At 45.5% G+C, this 18,927-nt stretch overlaps 1 protein-coding gene across 1 annotated transcript; it reads right to left on the bottom strand.

Moving 5' to 3' along the window:
• Positions 1–78: 78 nt before the first annotated feature.
• On the bottom strand, positions 79–18,927 carry trpc1 (transient receptor potential cation channel, subfamily C, member 1). The gene is made up of 13 exons (XM_083778176.1): positions 18,489–18,927; positions 16,073–16,227; positions 15,640–15,741; positions 15,179–15,381; positions 13,240–13,371; positions 12,880–13,075; positions 11,809–12,145; positions 7,608–7,747; positions 6,647–6,796; positions 2,135–2,322; positions 1,672–1,873; positions 796–990; positions 79–312 (listed from the first exon to the last, which is right to left on the bottom strand). Exons 1-13 carry the CDS (start codon positions 18,658–18,660, stop codon positions 85–87), a joined length of 2,400 nt encoding a protein of 799 aa, XP_083634302.1. The 5' UTR covers positions 18,661–18,927; the 3' UTR covers positions 79–84.

Here is an 18,927-nt window from a genome sequence, read left to right as displayed (position 1 = left end):
CGAGGGAAGATCTTTAGAAGGACCATTTAGCTCCTGGACTAAAACATGGCGCACTTGGAGAGTATTGTGTGGAAGAAGAGTCTTTTAGCTCCTGGGATAGAACATGGCATACTTGGAGGTCCGGAAGCCCAACAAGTCCCTCATCTCATTGCGGAACTTGGAGAGGTCCTGGCGCAGGTCGTTGAGGTTCTCCACCGTGGCCTGGTCCATGCTTTGCATCTTCTGCCGTGTGGAGGTCAGGTAGCGGTGCACCAGGCAGCACATGATCTTCTGGTAGTTCTGGTCACGCTTCTGCTTCAGGTTCTTCCACTCCTGGAAGGACAAGAGCATTCGGCTAAGATAAACCACGAGCAGGTGGAAAGTAACTTAAGTAACATTTTGAGGTACTTTTACTTGTCTTCAAGTATATTTTGATGCCAATACTTTTGTACTATTTTTAACACCAGACTTTTACTTGTAGTATTTCTACATTGTGTTATTGATACTTTCACTTAACACGGAGCACGCCAGAAGTGTAGACAACGTAGATAAACTTTAGTCTGGCAGCCGGCCGACAGCAGGCGCTGTGAATTGTGATATTCGCAGTCTGGTTTTTTCTGCACCGAGCGAGAGAACAACAACCGGTCAAGACACCACACACAGCATTACGTCATCGTAAGATCCGGTTACGGTTATTTGGCTCTTCAAAATAAGGGTTGAAAGGCGGAAAAGCCTTGGCAATGCGCGATAAATAAATGCATTAATCCTGGCGGGGATTGTTAAGTAAAATATGTCAGTACTTCTTCCACCACTGACCTTGAGGCTGTTCTGGCGCTTCATCTTGCCCGTGGAGGTGTGAGAGCAAACCCACTTGCTCATGCTGGTCAGCAGATAGCAGACGGTCTTCGGGGAGGGCAGGATGTTGAACGGCGGTGGCATGGTACACTTATCATCAAAGTAGCTCAGCCACAGCTTGGCCCGGGCAAATTTCCACTCCTGGTCTTCGTGATTCTACAGAGTTCCAGGAAATAGGGGGAAGCAAGAAGATAATGGCTCTTTTAAACGGCGCCGCATGGCAGTGTTGCATAAAACAACAAAACACGGATCTTCCATCTAAAATCGTGACATGAAAAAGTCTGTTAATTTGGGCTTAACCCATTAAGATCTGACGCTGATTCTACAAATTGAACACTTTGCCGAACATTCAGCGAAAATAGCCTATCTACAAGCTCACAATACGTGCTCACAGTACGTCAGTAGATAAACTATTTTCGTCAAAGACATTTGGTATAGAGAGTAAATAGTAGGCTATATACAGTAAGGACCGAGTACAGAGCCCAGGGGGGTTCCGGTCAACTAAGTATAGGTTTAAAGCTTTTCCTCTCCTATACAGTGTAAACCTTCTCTCCTCAAGTTTAAGTGGGAAACTGATCAATAAAGTATAGTCGTTTAAAGCTTTCAATACTGCTATTAGCCTATAATTACCTACACTGTACACACTTACAATAGGCCTAATGAACCGTGAGTAAACCACTAAAGCCGTTATCTGGGCTCTGCTGTATCCTTATCATGAAAGTGTCACGTCTCGTGTCAGCACTTCTTCAGGTGGAAAGTGTTTTTGTCGGGCAGCGTGTTGTAAGGCACTTTCTTCTATTTTTATAGCCAAAGCATAAATTGTCGTTAAATACGTACCGCGATTTGTCTGAAGCTCTTGTGGAGCATGGCCACCAGCAGCTTGGTGAGGACAATGACCACCACGATGTTGTAGGTGCCCACGATCATCGCTCCCACGAAGGAGCGCAGCTCTTCGGTGTAGTCGATGCGGGTGACGAACAGCGCCACGTGTGCCAGGGAGAAGATGTACCAGAACAGAGCATAGCAGGTGCCCAGGAACCTGTGACAGGGAGCAGGTGTGATTGATTAATGATGACTGTCTTGGCTTTTAATGTCTCTTAGAGCAAACTATTCATTCACCAATGGCATATACTGTACTGTACATCTAATATAGACAATGTCTGTCAAAGCCAAGCTAACAGCTGTGTTTAGACAGCGCTATGATAATAATATACATCTTTATGACATCTCTAGACATGTGTTTTGAACATTCATCATCATTATCGCTGTGCTAAACTGATAGATTGAGGTTGGCCCATACGAGTGGAATGCATCGTTGCTCTGTTGTTGACAGAAGATGCCTTCGCAGTCCATGGCCGGATCCTTGTCTTCCTTCTCTTTCTGGTCCTTGCCGTAAAGCTGCGTGAGTCCGATAGTGAAGGAGAACAGCACCAACATGAAGAGGCCCAGGAACTTCCCAAACTCCTGCAGCATCTGACCCATAGAGATCTGTGGGGGAGAGAATCATTGACCCATTAGGCCGGGAAATAATCTGTGTCACTTTAGATTTGAGCTAGATGTCATCTCTGTCAGGTGGAAACCTCGGCTCATTATGTCCAAAACTGTTACTTTTCAGGATTCAAATGAAAAAAATTATGAAGGTCAAAACATGTCGGTTTAATAAAGTTTTTCTCCTTTTTAACTATTAAGTGTGCCCGGATCTCTGCTTTTTTCTATAGAAAAAGCAGCACATGTACAAGCTCAAAGCACAGCGTTTCAAGCTTGTGGATATCCTGCTTTTGATGGTGTTGTGCGTCACTGTGTATAATCAAGTAGGGCGTTAATTTACGGAAATGCACAAAAAGTCAGAAAATGGAGATAAGAGGTTTCTGCTCTGCAGCAATGATATATGGCAACATTCGTTTTTCAAAAAGCTGCATGGATTTAGAAGGCATTGTAGAATCGTAGAATGGGTTGAGGCCAGGGTCTATGATTATTGCCTTGTAAGCTGCTATAAAACCTGATTTATACTTCTGTTGACAGTGTTGACATGCCAAATACACAATTGTTTTTGCCAAAGCATAAATCAGGCTTGTAGGCCTCTCAGAAAAACAGGCAGCTCAATTCTGATTCTGATTACAGGTGTACCGCAAATGTGACAGTCTGCCATCTTCAAAAGAGCCAGTGAATTGGGGATGGGACTAATGGAAATAATGGAGAGGAAATCTACTCAGGAAATCGTCAGACTTCTTTATCTCTGCCTGGTGAGCACATCCCTCAGGCAGCAATTCTTGGGGTCTATTCACATTTGTCTGTTAGTCATCAGTCTGGATGTCTGTGCGATATATATTCTCAGAAAAGCAAATAAAGGTGGGCAGATAAATGCTGCAGATAGCACTCGCCACCATGCTCCTGTCTGGCAGAGAGTGGGAAAAAAACAGCCCATTCTGTCAGTTCTCTGACCTCAGATTGGCTGCGGGAAGACAGATAAACACAGAGGAATCCGGGAGAGGACGAAATAACAGAGGAACTGTTCTGAGGTCCAGGGGTCTATTTATAGACGTGAGTGGCTTATCTGTTCACCGAGACCTAGGGATGCTCAAACCTAGGACCCAACACAGTTTTTCCAATTTTCTGTACTTTTACTTCTACTCCACTGTACATCTCAGAGGCAGAGGCCAAAATAATATTATACTTTTTATTCCACCACACACACACACACACACACACACACACACACACACACACACACACACACACACGTCACACACACACACACACGTCACACACACACACACACACACACACACACACACACACACACCCCACACCCCGCAACACCCCCCAGTGTGTTACTCTGCCTGATTTAGGAGCTGGGTTGTTCCCTATAGCTCATCTAGACCTGACGGCTAATAGGTGCTTTTACTGAGCAAACACACAGCAGGAATTCAGCACGTCACACAGGTCTTGACCCTGCCTTGGGGATGGGGGGTTTGGGGGGGATACCAATGCCATTGGGTGGGTCATGGTATCGTATACTGTGCACACACACATTATGACCACGCTTGGAGCCAAACGTGCTACGGTACACTAACCCGTGTGTCAGCGAGGTTAGGTCTGGGCCATGAGTGAGCTCATTCTGCACACATTGGTCATGTGGTTATAGCTACGCCCCCCCCCCCCCCCCCCCCCCCCAGCCTCCCACCCACGCCCGCACGCACACCCACACGCCTGCACGCACGCACACACAGCGTTCAGTCACTCTTTCCAACCTTGGTAGGGGGTACTGCCCTGCAGCCCAGTGAGTTGGCTTCACTGGGAAAGACAGAATCATCAGAGAGGCATTCATTACTGCAGCCCACACAGTGCAGGCAGTCTGAACCACTGACTCAGTAACTCTGTGTGTGTGTGTGTGTGTGTGTGTGTGTGTGTGTGTGTGTGTGTGTGTGTGTGTGTGTGTGTGTGTGTGTGTGTGTGTGTGTGTGCGTGCGTGCGTGCGTGCGTGTGTGCGTGCGTGCGTGCGAGAGAGAGAGCCAGGGCTTACGTGCCCATGCGGCCAAAAAGCACATAAGATCACATAAGATTGCTTAAGGTAATGTTTGTGTGTCTGTGTAGCGAATATTATGTGTGCATGAGTTCAGGAGGTGTGTCTGCCATATGAGTGTATGCGCGAGTGTGGCTGGGAACACGGGAATACACAGCCACATCTCTTTCCAAGGCTAATAACTTTTCCATCCGCCCAGTCCAGACAGTGATGTCACAGAATAAATGAGAGAGAGAAAGAGAGACAGAGGGGGAGGTTGAGAAATAGGAGAGAGAGAGAGAGAGAGAGAGAGAGAGAGAGAGGAGGCAGAATGCAGAGTGGGGTGTACGTAGGTAACTAAAAAGCACTGTCTAACAATCCACAGGAGTATCTTAGTGTTTAATGAGCCAACCACAAACGGTTATTTAACGTAATAACAGGAAGGCGTCCATGGGACTAAAGTGGAGTGACCTCACTACATACCTGCACACGGCCTTATGTCATTCAAATATTCACAGATGAGTGAGGCAAGCTCGTAGAGAGCTGCCAGCAAAAAAAAAAGCATCCAGCGAATTATTGCCGGGGAGGAGGATGATCTGTCCCCCAGCTGGCTGCACTGCTGCAGCCAGTGAAGCAGCTTGTGTTCCTGATGCAATAAAAGGGGACACCTATTGGCCCGCCAGGGAGTGTCCAAGGAATGTGAGGGGAATATTTAAACCAGATATTTGGAAAACAATGGCAGAATGAGAGAGACAAAATCACGCATGCACGCACGCACGCACACACACGTGTACACAGTCCAGTGTGAGGAGAAACGGCCATGCAGCCCATATACCTCAAGTGGAGTGGTGACCAGGCCAGGCAACTGAAACCCAGCCAGCAAGTTATGGTGAGCATCCGGTCCGGTGTGATTCAATCTCTTGCCATGTCTACAACCCGAAATCCCCCCCACAACCCCAGACGCCAGACCCCGCAACATCCCCCAGTGTGTTACTCTGCCTGATTTAGGAGCTGGGTTGTTCCCTATAGCTCAACTAGACCTGACAGCTAATAGGTGCTTTTACTGAGCAAACACACTGCAGGAATTCAGCACGTCACACAGGTCTGACCCTGGCTTGGGGATGGGGGGTGGGGGGGGTTGTAGACATGGGGATACCAATGTTCAGAGTGTTCTTTTTAAGTGTCTGAGACCCTTTCAGGCCTATTTTGTACTCACATAATTCAACTGACACTCTGGATTTAGCTGTGTACACATCTACAACCTTTATGTTGTAGTCTGAGGCTTCTGTTTATGCTTGTGCACATGTGGTGTGATGCGTAATGCGTATGCGCGAGCGTGTGTGTGTGTGTGTGCGTGCGTGCGAGAGAAAGAGATATTCACAGAGAGAGATGATGATGGTGTCATCATGGTATCCATGACAATTTGCAATTCACTTAATGGCATTTCTACAAGAAACATTATGTGGGCATGTATGCGTGTTTCTCTCTTTATCTTCCTCTTCTAGGTAGGAGGACGAGAGCTAGTGAAACAGGAAATCAAGAGATGGAGAGAGAGAGAGAGAGAGAGAGAGAATAATGTGTCTCAGCGTTGTGAGCTAGTAGACCAGTTTTTTTTTGGTCTAATTTGTCTGACCCATTTGTGGGTCACGAACCAATTTTTGTGGCTCACGACTTCCATTTTCTTCTCCTACATTAAGATATATATATTTTTTAAAAGATTTTTCTTTTAAACTATACAGGCTCGCAACGTGGCACATTGTGGGCTTGCAGATCTGATATTTTCACTAGTTTGGGTCTTGAGCGGCAAACTGCTAATCTCCCTTTTGGTTCTCAAGCTGAAAAGTTTGCAAGGCCAACCACCCTCCTCCCTGCAGTAGTCCCAGTATGGAGCTACTGTCCTCCCTGCAGCGGCCCCAGTATGGAGCTACTGTTCTCCCTGCAGTGATCCCAGTATGGAGCTACCTTCCTCCCTGCAGCGGCCCCAGTATGGAGCTACTGTTCTCCCTGCAGTGGTCCCAGTATGAAGCTACCTTCCTACCTGCAGCGGCCCCAGCATGGAGCTACTGTCGTACCTGCAGTGGTCCCAGTATGGAGCTACCGTCCTACCTGCAGCGGTCCCAGTATGGAGCTACCTTCCTCCCTGCAGTGGTCCCAGTATGGAGCTACTGTCCTCCCTGCAGCGGCCCCAGTATGGAGCTACCATCCTACCTGCAGTGGTCCCAGTATGGAGCTACCTTCCTCCCTGCAGCGGTCCCAGTATGGAGCTACCTTCCTCCCTGCAGTGGTCCCAGTATGGAGCTACCGTCCTACCTGCAGCGGTCCCAGTATGGAGCTGGTGGTGTACATGAAGAAGAGCCTCAGGTAACTGAGGACGTTGGCGAAAGCGAACAGCCCCTCCGCCACCAGGATGGGATGGAAGGCGTCCCAGTGCTTCCTCTCCGTCTCATCCACATTCTTGAACTATGCCCAAAAGACAAGAAGACAAAACACATTCCTGATATACAGACATGCGCTCGAATGCACAAGGCAGATTCGTACAACTCGGTAAGGGGCTCAGGAGGGATTGTTGAGAGTGTTACGAGTTGAGTGGAGGATGATGTGTTCAACTCAGCGTGAAAAAGTACTTGGCGCTGATTACACAATCACACACTTTTATGTCATGTTATGTTGTGGGACAAGTAGAGGGCAAATTAAGAATTTCCTTCCATAATGAGATATCAATTAGAAGAAAAACAAAACAAAAACAATAGTGGCCAGAGATTTTAGGTGATAACATGATAAATGATAACAGACTAGACTAGACTTTATATTTCAGCTGTAATGATAGCAGGGGGAAAAAAATCATCCCAAAGTAGAATATTCTAATCTTCTACTCGAGCAGTTAAGAGTATACTACTGACGAAAAACTGTTTAAGTCCAAATTTTATTCTTACCCCTCCACGAAAAGGTCGTTGTCCTGACTCCTTATCCATCATTTATACATTATGGATAATTAGTGTGGACTTAAACAGTTTTTCGTCTGTAGTACTCCCGGTAAGTCATATTTATTGTAACAAATATCAGTACATATGCTGCCACACAGTGTTTTTGAGTGTAATTATCTCTCTCATAAAGTGTACTGTATACACTAGTACAGTGTGTGTGTGACTGTGTGTGTGTGTGTGTGTGTGTGTGTGTGTGTGTGTGTGTGTGTGTGTGTGTGTGTGTGTGTGTGTGTGTGTGTGTGTGTGTGTGTGTGTGTGTGTGTGTGTGTGTGTGCGTGCATGCATACCTTGCTGTGTGACACTATTTTGAGGGCGAATGTGGCGAGATAAAGCGAGTTCATGACAAAACTCAGCTGGTTTCTAGACTCCTCCAGAAAGTCTTCTAGGCCCTCATACCAAAGCCGCTTCACATCCGACCACACCATGCCTATAGGACAAGAGAAATTACCATCACATACACTACAGTATACTGCATTCTCGCTGATGGATAAGGCCTTTCTCCATTTTCTCGTCTCTGACATTCTAACAATCTATTTTCCAGATTCAACAGTCATCCCACAAAAACGCCCCAAGGGGAAATTACTATTGTGAGACATAGGCCTAGCCCTAGACAAAAGAGAACTTCTGGGTGAAATCTACATGGCCTCTGACCTGTGGGATTTGGATGTGTGACTAGTTTGCCTAGTCATGCATCTATAATACCACAATGATCTGAACAGATGTGTGTAGTAACACAAAGAAACACAAAGAATGTGTCCAAAAGGGTCAAATAGTCATCTACGACTGTCACAATTATTACGTATTTGCTAAATTAATACGTAAAATAATTAATTTAGTTAATCGCAATTATTCTGTATAATCGTCATAATCGTTTCCATCTACTATGAAAACCTGCATCTCCCGTCCGTCAGTTAGTCACCCACCCCACGCCTCCATCATCAGGCATGATGTCACGCCTCCATATGCACGTGCATGCGACCTCGCCCTTTAGGGCAAGCCCAGCGAGGTCGCTTCTCGCCTTCAGGGCGTCTTACTGGTAATAATATATAATAATTTATTATTATTGTCAGTAATTTCTTTTAAATTATTTGTCATATCTGCCACATGGAATTTTTGTTTACAAAGAATAAAAGCCCAACAGAAATGTAATTTGCCAATGTTAATTTGCTAATGGAAAAACACAATTATTTGTATGCCAATTCATCATCAAGTAAAATGTCATGATCGGGACAGCTTAAACACATCTAAATATAGTGTGACTGAGGTTTGCCTCCATCTGTTGACGACAATGCCACAATGTCAGGACCTCCAATGGTATCAGTGTAAAAATACCCACACAGCAGTCTCCGCCTTGAAAGAGATCTGCTCAATGTGTTTGTTATAACAAATCTTACATGGGGTTGAACCTGACGAGTGACAGGCGTTTAGGACAGAAAGGTCAACAACAGCCTTTCAATGTGGCCAGTGTTCTGAAAGCCTAGTTTCATGGCCCCATCTCTCCTGGGCATTGTGTCTGGCTCTGAATGACTTCCATTGATTTGGACTCTGGTGTTCCAGGGATCAGGTTTGTTTTACTACGGAAATATTGGATAGGAGGAGCCATTCAGGAATATCATATACTCTACAATGCATGTGGATGCAGAGAGGCACACCCAGGCACGCATGCAGGCGCGCACGCACCCAGGCACGCACGCACGCACGCACGCACGCACACACACACACACACACACACACACACACACACACACACACACACACACACACACACACACACACACACACACACACACACACACACACACACACACACACACACAGCAGGAGACAGCAGGAGGAAGACAGCAGGAGGAAGACAATGGACAACAGTGGGAACAATGGGGAAAATAGCGAATTAAGTGACGCTCTCCGACACACAGAAGCTTACAGCTGCTCACAGCTCCCCTTCACATCCTGACAAAGTGATCTGAGATCTCACAGAGTGCGGCGAGTGAGGCAGCCTGATCATTATTAGGAATATTCCACTCGTTATTGAACTCATCCTGGGTACTTGTGGTGATGCGGCGGCACGGACCTCTGCATTACCACTTGCAACAATAAAGCTGCTTTGAAACGATGGAACAGATTAGAAAAACAACAACAACAAAAAGCTTGGATGGGCTCTCTCACTGATGTGTCGTGTTACTAAAGGAATCTTTCCCCCCTCTAGTGGGCTGTCTCTGTGACCCCTTTGGGAACTGGTTCAGTTCTTTTTGGTTCTTAGTCCATGAGCCAGAGTGGGCAAAACCATACATATATTAAAGTGTTTATAGGATCAATATAAGTAAATTAATATATGATAACCCTTCTACAGGAGTAGCTTTTTCATATTTAAAATTATTTGCATAATTTCCTAAATAACGCTTAATTTGCATATTTAAAAATGTAAGATTAGTAATACAATAAATCATTGTCTTTGTGTAAGTAATCAACTGGGGAAGTTTCATGGTGATAACAATTTAATATAGGCCCGCTAGGTATGGTTTTGTCCACTCAATTCATAATTAACGTTCCAATTTTGGAGCTCTGGCTCATGGACTAAGAACCAAAAATAACTGAACCAGTTCCCAACCGGTGGAAAAGGGGCCACAGGGGCAAGACAACGTTATTGTTGCTAGCTGCTACCCAACATGCTCCACTGCTGAACCCGGCTGCACGGGACGGAATACATTGTAATATAGGCCTCACACAACCACTCCCTACATAACAGTGAATAAATAGTGCCGGTGTCATTTCATTACCTGCCAGGTACAGTTATTTGCCTGATTTATCAAATACTGCAGGGACGACGTCCATGATGCTTTGTGTTGTGTACAGTGGGGGAGGGAGTGTGATGACCGACCAAGCAGAGACAAGTATCTGTGCTGAGAAGGCAGCGCCATTAGAGTGATTGAATGATCATGCTAATGGTTTCTTGGCAGAGAAATGCAGGAGGACTCTCCCCCAGAGATCCGAGCCAGTCCATTCCTCACTGTCTGCATAGAGGGCCTCATTTGAATAGATGTGCTTGGCCAGCGCATCATTCCTGCAGCAGCAGACGACATGTTTTAGCCATAAACTAGTGTGTGCGTGCGTGTTAAATGTATGCGTGTGAGTATGAGTGTGTACAGTATATATGGAGCCCATAGGTTTAGCTGATTGGCTAGTTGGGAGTGTGGCCGTGGAGGAGCTGTTTTTGTAAGCTGCTCATTTAGTAGCAGCATTGACAGATGCAATCAAGCAGGGCTTTCAGTACACTGGTCTAGAAACAGCCCCATTTGGTACCTTTTGCCTGATAGAATTACGGCTGCAGAAGGCTGGACCACTGACTGGAATCACTGCTGATCTGCACTGTGATTCTGCTTCTGTGCAATCATGTTCGGATGCTTTTTTTTTAGCACCGGGCTCCATGCGATGAGACTGATATGCAAGCCTATTAGAATCGCTTAGAGCAGGGGTAGGCAACCTGCGGCTCTAGAGCCTCTTATACTGTAGGTCCTCTCCCGTGTCTCCCAGTTGCTACGGCAAAGAAGTATGGAAAGGAATAAGAGGTTTTCTTTTTCTTTTCTTATCTTTTTTGTGAGTGGTGCAAGACTGCAAGCCACTCCCTTACGTACTTATGTGTGTGGGTGCCTGCCTGCCTGCCTGGCTGGCTGGCTGGGTGGGTGCCTGCCTGCCTGGCTGGCTGGGTATGAGCATGAAAACAGCATGGTTGTGCGCAACCTAACACACACACACACACACGCACATATTAACTGTATATATAATGATTTCGGGTGTGCCAGTACAGTACAGTGACAGTACAGTACAGTAGAGGGACCGGCACACAGTAACTCTGTCATTTCTCTACCGTTTTGGCCGCAGGGCCCGGGAACCCCCACACGAAGTTGCACCACTCACTTCACACAGGAGTGATTTTTTTTTTACATTTAATCATAATTTATTATTGAATTTGTAGCAGGCATAAAGTTATTCTTTCATTTTTATATTGCAAATCAATGTTGCCTATACACCAGATAAAAATAAGAATCTGATTTAATGAAGGAAAATAGAAGAATGTATTCATGATAAGACATCTTAGTTTGTTTTCACCACCAATGCTATGCTGGCTTACTGGTACAGTATACTTGATATGCTTTGAGAAATTAGCAAACAATAAAGTGTAATATTGAAAGACAAGAAAAGACCCAAATAATTAAAGTTTGCTTTATTAAAGCAAACATATTTTGCGGCTCCAGATAGAATTGTAATACGTTTTTGGGCCAAAAATGTTTCTTCTGATAATAACGGTTGCCTACCCCTGGCTTAGAGGAATCAGAAGATTGGCTATTATGTCATTATGTAAATATAATGAGTCCATGACATCCACCCACACAACCATACAAAAACCCAAGCAGGCACACATGTCTCAACGATAACTAACTGCACGTGAGAGTCGAGAGAGAGACAGACGAGGCGGGGGGAGAAGCTCACCTACGATCCAGAGGATGAGCAGCAGGTCGATCATCTCCAGCGCGGGGCCCATGGTGTTCTTCTTGTCCTCGTTGTAGACCAGCGAGTACAGGTTCAGAAGCAGCAGGAAGGTGAAGTAGGACGCGCTGTGGATGATGAACTTGACGAACGGCGTGTGTATGATCTGGCCCACGCGGGAGCGTGGCACCAGCAGGTAGCACACGGACAGCAGCGGCCAAAGCACGGCCACGCTCAGCACCGTGCCCATCTTCAGGCAGGTGTGCTTGCGGCGGTAGCTGGCCGTCTCGCCGAACCACACCGTGTTGAGGAACTGCTGGCAGTTGGACTGGGCCACGAACTGTGGGGGAAGGAGAGAGTGTGAGGAAGGCCAGTCAATTGGCCTGCTACCAAATACATTGTGGAAGCCATTTATGATTTGGGTGATAAGTTGATAACACAGCAACCTCTCAGTTTAAAATAAATGATTGCAAAATGCAATTCTAGTGTGTCATATTTCACAGAGTGGCTCTATAAATAGCTGGTTAAAGAGCTCCTCCAAAATCATGTCAAATGTCTTTGTGGATGGGAAATAAATAGAACTAAGGAAAATGATTAGCCTTCTATATACAGTAGCTTCCTTATTAGAAGAATATGAATACTTTTTATTGCCAGGTATGCTTGTACCTACTGTATGCCGAAATGGTCTTGTTATTAGCCTTATTCTTCCACGTGAGTTGCAAATGGTATGCTAAGACTAAAGATTTGATATATGACCCAAACACTTCACACAGAGCTGTCCCAGTTGTAAATTATCTCACAGCTTAAAAGGACTAGCATTGCTCACTGTCTGTCTCTGGCTGTTGTTGCCGGGAGGAAGCACTTTATCCTCCCAAACTCATATTTCCTGAAGACCTGGGAGTGCAGGAACAGATGTGGTGATAGACACACTGTCTGAATTACGATAAATAAAGAATTAATAATTACGGACTGGATTTGTATTTTATCTGTCTATGAATATTTAAACTAACCTCCTGTGCTGTTTAGCGTCTACCACTCAAGACCAAGTCCAATAAAAACAAAGCTCTCTCTCACCTCCTTTTGGTTGTACTTGATGGCAAGTTTGAGTCGACTGAGATTCATGCGTTCCTCCAGCAGGCCTCTCTTGTCGACAGGGTCCTCGCTGGAGGTGTGGTTGAGGATGACCTCTAGCTCTCTGGAGTTTCTCGCCTGAGCCAGGAGATCCTTGGCAAACATCTTACACTGCTTGGCCAGCGCATCATAGTCATTCCTGCAGCAGCAGACGACATGTTTTAGCCATAAACGAACATGATGGTCATCTGCTCCATCGATACAGGGGGATTTTGATTTTGCGTGTGCAGCATGTCAACAGATCAGACAGACATGCTATGACAGAATAGATAATAGAGATATGTACAGATTGCCTCTGCTCACCTGAATTCCACCTCCACCAGGCTGAGCTCCTTGAGGTCTGTGCTCAGCTCAAACGCCCTGAGTATAGGATCCTCTTCAGTTAGCATAATCAGAGAGGGACTGGATAAGCACCGGTAGATGTCTAGGCGAAACCTAGGTAAGAGAGAGACAGGGATACGTGTATGGTGAGGGTGAGTTAAACAAGTGGGAGGGCAGCAGGAGCAGGAGCAAATATAAAATGGTAGACAGTCATCTATAAGGGAAGGCTGAGATGTCTCTGCTAGAACTGTTACCTCCACAACCTGATTCCGGATAAAAGGATGGAGATGGATGGAGATGGTCATCTATGAGATGAGAAAAAAAAGACGAAGAAAGAGGTAGAAAAAGAGAATTGTAGAGGGGGTGGAAACAAAAGGTGATGGAGGGGTAGCAACGGATAGAGGAGAATACAGAATGATATAAAGAGAGATGTGGAGTCATGATGAGAAAAGTGGAAATGAGGATAAAAGCAACAAAACAGAAAAAAGGATGCTTCAAGAGATTGAGAACAAGCTGTTAGCGGGCAAAGTCTGTTTTCGAATATCAGCAAAACATCCTTTGACTTTTTAATGATTGTTTGCTGTTTCCCCTCTTGAACACAGATATGATATCTCTATATATATATATATATATAGTAATATACATTACTGCTAAAAGTATAAAGTAAAATATAAATTAAATGGTCCTAAATAACTAATTCTGGCCGGTGCTGAGCATGGCTCTAACGTCGGCAGGGTTAAAGGAATGATTGACCTCGTGGTATACTGCCGTGCCCGTGCTAAAAGCCTATCCATTTGTGGTACTATAAGCTTTGAATAAAACCTTCACTGCATATATAGGCATGTGCATGATACTAAATCACCTCTATTCAGATGTTTAGGGGACAGACCGACATTCAGGATGTGCAGTAAACCTGGTCAGTGTCTGAGAACCTTGCCATAAGAAGACGTTTTGTTTGACAAGCTGATTCATGGCTGTTGTTAATTTAAACCAATGCATACCAGAGCAAAGACCAAAACAAAGTTTATATGAAGCAACACAGACACACTGTCAAATACGTTGCCCATGAAGATTTGTTTTGATGGGTGTCACTACAGTGGCTCAAGAAGTAGCACGGTTGCCAGGGAATTGATCCCAGCTCCTCCCAGACTTGAATGTTTATATATTCAATAGCTGAACACTTATTTTATTTATTTAGCGAATGCAAAGTCCTTAAGCCAAGCGGTTGCCTCCTGGTCTGCAAACTTCTATGATGTGCTCCATAGTTTGCTCCTCACCACACGCACACAGTGGGCTTGGGCTACTGCCCCATTTGTGAAGGCTGGCCAAGCAGGGGCCATGTCCAGTCCTGAATCTATTGAGCGTAGACCACTATCTCCTTGGGAGGTTGGTGCCAGGGACCTGTTGGTTGGGGTCTGACACCAGGTGTTTGTTTGGGAGCTGAACACTGATTATAGTGCTTGGGATGGGTTAAATTCATGGGACAAATTCCAGGCAAAATAATATTTGGAAAACTTTCTCTTCCCCATAATCACAATTTTTTCAGAAATAGCAAAAAGACAAGCTCACAACAGGCAACATCGCAACGTGTTGAGAGCGTGAAATATTGTCTATTTTCACTATTGGTGCACTGTTATTTTCCTGCATAGTGCAGGACAGTTGTACAGGTTTAATTCTGTATACCGTTGCTCTGTATCGTTGATGCTTATTGTTTTACTTTTTGCCTTGTATTGCCGTACTCCTTACCTGTAACCTTAACTGCTGTGCCAACTCTTATCTGTCTATCTATCTATCTATCTATCCATCGTACAACAAAGTATAGCCTACTGTATAGTGGTTAAGATTATGTTACACCAGTATAGCAACGGGAAAATACTGGCAATATTCTTAACTATCAGCCCATTCCAAAGCTGACCTATACCTGGAGTGACGTAAGCTGTCTTTCTTGTTCTTGGCATTGCAAAGCGTGCACTCGCAGCCCACGGCATGTGGCCGGGGCAGCGAGATGTCCTGTTTGAGCAGCATGGTCAGGATCTCATAGTTGTTCCTGTGCGCTGCCAGGATGACCGGAGCCACGTCCATGGTGGTGGAGTACTCTGGGTTCTGAATCCGTTGCATCAGTTTCTGGACAGACGGGGAAACGTACCAATCAGCATCTGCGTTGAGGCTGAATCTGGCATCATTCAAACATGCAGATAAATCATTATCTTATCTCAGATAAGTGCTCAAGATGTGTATCTCTGTTCAAACTCAAATGCTGGTGACTAAAGCCTATAAATCATACTTAAAACTACTCCGGTGCTCGCAGAAAAACAAAGAGATATTTGTTAGATCTATACCTAGGCTATATAATTTAGGATTTTGTATTAAGATGGGACTAACAGCCATTGTGGGCTTGCAAGATCTCCTCGGCCGGTGGTTGAGTAGGATGTCCACAGCGCCCACCACCTCCGAGTCTATGGCCACTAACAAGGCATCCGTCGCCTGCAAAAAAAACAGCACACGCACACGCACGCACGCACACGCGCACACACACACACACACACACACACACACACACACACACACACACACACACACACACACACACACACACACACACACACACAAACAAAAACATTGCCAACATGTTTAGACCAGTTAAGGCCTTCATCAGTTCTAGGCCTGATGATGTTCTGAACTGGTCGAAACATGTTGTTTTAACTGTACATCATCCCTTCTACATATGTCGAGTGCTCGGATCTCGTCCTCCTTTTTTGGAATCCATTATCCATAAATACATATTGAAGTGATGGCGCAATAGTGTGTGCAGTACCTGGCAGCCATGCTCCAACAGAAGCTGCAGTATGTCCAGGTTCTCATTCTCGATGGAGATGGTGACAGCGTCTCTGCCCAGTACGTCAATGCAGTTGATGTTGATCTCGCCGTGTTGCTTTTCGTCCAGCAACTTCTTCACCATGTAGTAGTCACCTGAGAGAGGCACAGGAGCTCAAAACTCATAGGACTTACAGAAATTGTGAAATATTATTAGAGGGTAACCATGCAGAAGGCTCGCCCCAATTTATTTTGCGGACTGCTCGTCCCCAGCATGTATCTGTTTTACTGAGGTTAATATTTAGGTTTAGACATAGTTTTACTGCGATTATGTTTAGAATACCTCGTGGTGACCGTTCCAAAGTCGGCAGGTTTGACCCGGGGCGAGCGTGTTTTGGGGGGAGCATCCGACTTGACTAATTTACTATTTCTATAGCTATTTGACAAATATATGGATATCCACCATTACATATCATGTCCATTCACGTTGCTTGTTCTATAGTGTCCTTGTTCAGTGACGCGTCAGTGAATCTGTCAGGAATACTTTCCAAAAAGCCCAGGCTAAACTGAATATAAGAGCCCTGCGGGAAAACTTCCAGAGTACATGTAGGCAGCTGCCCAATTTAAGTCTTTACTGCAGTTGGAGAAGTTGAATGTTCAACTTGATAGCTGGCCATGCAGAAAATTCATCACTCTGGAAGGCAAAGCAGAAATGATAGCTTACAAGCCTTAGGGAAGTATTATAAAATGCGGATATCCTATATAGCAGTGTTCAGGCTTTATCTATTTGGATTGAAAAATACATTGCATGGATGCACCTGGGACGTAACCTCAGTGATGTATCCTGAGGTATACATCACTGAGGTATACATCAGTGATGTATCCTGAGGTCAACGGGGTTTCAGGTCTCATACCCCTCACTCAGGCGACCCAGCCGGGAGTGATCAAGTCCCAACTTACGTCCCAGTAGCTACCCTTAATCATTCCCACTAGGGCAAAACCAGGGCCACACAATTCGTTGGAACTACTCCAGAACTACTCTGCCAGGGCTGGGAGGTATGCTTCTGGCGCTTGGAAGGACTAGGCTCTGTGGGTTGTCTCCTGTCCGGGCCCCTCCTACGTCTCACCAGGTCCACTCCTGCTCTCATCAGGCCCAGGACCTGTGTGTTGCACCAGAGTCCCAGCACCAGACACTTCATTTAAGAGTGGTGGGCAATGGTTCCTCACACTCCACCTGAGCGAGAAGGTGGTGCTGCGGGCTCCGCTTGCTGCTTGAATGGCCCTCCTAAAGGCCTTTCCGAGGGTTTGTTGGGCTTCCTCAGGCTGGGGCGCTAACCCATACTGCTCACATTAATGCTGTATCTGATATCTAATGCAAGGGTTCCCAAACTTTTCAGGCTTATGTGACCCCCACAAATAATCATAATCCCCCCCCCCCCCCCGCCACCAAGCACTTGGAATTGTAGGCAATGCGTTTAGTTTGACTCAGTTCCACAGATAAATATTGTGAAATAGACAAACCACAGATTGCCTGTTTTCACATTGTTTGCTGCTCCTTCTTTCATAAGGAGGACATTTGACAATTTGGCCAATTCTGTATTAAAATGATCTTAAAAATCATTAAATTGTACCTTTGTGTAATGTGCAGCTACCCTACAGTATACACTTATGCGTCACAGTCACAGACTTTGCCTGTCTAGCTCTCTTATTTCTATGTTATGTTCTAGTTGTTTTGGTTCTATGTTGTCTTCCTCAGGTGTTTCTCATGTGTAATCACTAATCAGCCCTCTTGTGTATAGGCCTATTAGTCTTGTGACCCCAGTCAGTCCTTGTCCAGTCATTGTTTAGTGTCACTTCTTGTTCAGTGTTAGTGACGTTTCCCAGTTATTTTGTAATAAACCACCCAATCTTGGATTTTGAAGTCTGTCTGCTTGCTGTCCTGCATTTGGGTCCTCACCACACCACCGGAACGTGACACTTGAATGAAAACAATCCCCAAAACGCTTTTCTGATTTAATCAAAAGCTGATTTCATTAACTTTTAGTTAGCAGACCTTGTATTGTACTGTGCTTGTCTTGAAAACTGTTAATAAAGTATTCAATCAATAGGTCTACTGTATAGCTTAGGCCTACTGTTGGTTTGTTTACTGTTGAATGCATGGGAAAACAAGATCGCATCACATAAGCTAATCATCTGGGGATCTCCCCTCAAAATAATTTGGGGACCCCAAGTTTGTGAACCACCGCCTAAACCCAGTAGGGCCAGGCTAACCCACCATTGTGTCACTGTGGAGGTGGTTGTTCTACTTTCTGTTCACAAATAAACAGCCTGCATGCATTATGTGAATGAATCTGTAAAGCCACAATATGGCTACTGAGTAGTAGGCTACTGACTGACTGACAGAGCAGTCAACTAACCTTTCTCACAGGCCAGCAAGTAGAGCTTCTCGTCCAGCGTGGTCTCCTCCTTCACCTCCCTCACGTCTTTCAGGGCCAAAAATGTATCCGGAGAGGAGGACGCGTCCGTGCCCTGGTACAGAGCTGCCATTACGACGGAGAGCGAGTACGGCGAGAACACACTAATGTGCATCCCACTAGAAACGACGTGCGGTTATACACAAGAAACACCGTCACATGGGATGATGATGGTCATAAACACAGAGGAGAAACAACAAGGCCTTGGTTCTTCTTCTTGCCTCCGCGTCCGACACAAGCCCGATGTCATCAGATCCCGTTATTTGTGCGCTCGCATCTCTCCGCCAGGCGTGCGTCCGCGGGTTTTAAGCGCTATACCCAAACACTTTATTCTTCTGGGTCGGCGGTCGCGGTGAAACCACAAGAGACGCGACTCATAGTG

Source organism: Protomyctophum parallelum, assembly GCF_964188405.1.
Source record: "Protomyctophum parallelum genome assembly, chromosome: 12".
In the NCBI taxonomy this organism is placed as follows: domain Eukaryota; kingdom Metazoa; phylum Chordata; class Actinopteri; order Myctophiformes; family Myctophidae; genus Protomyctophum; species Protomyctophum parallelum.
This window is presented reverse-complemented; position numbering and strand designations above follow the sequence as displayed.

Coding starts and splice junctions, on each gene's coding strand:
- trpc1 (XM_083778176.1), bottom strand. CDS start 18,660: ATGCACATTAGTGTGTTCTCGCCGTACTCGCTCTCCGTCGTAATGGCA. Junction 15,382..15,639: donor CTTGCAAGCCCACAATGGCT/GTTAGTCCCATC, acceptor CCGTCTGTCCAG/AAACTGATGCAACGGATTCA. Junction 2,323..6,646: donor CCATACTGGGACCGCTGCAG/GTAGGACGGTAG, acceptor TCTCCCCCACAG/ATCTCTATGGGTCAGATGCT.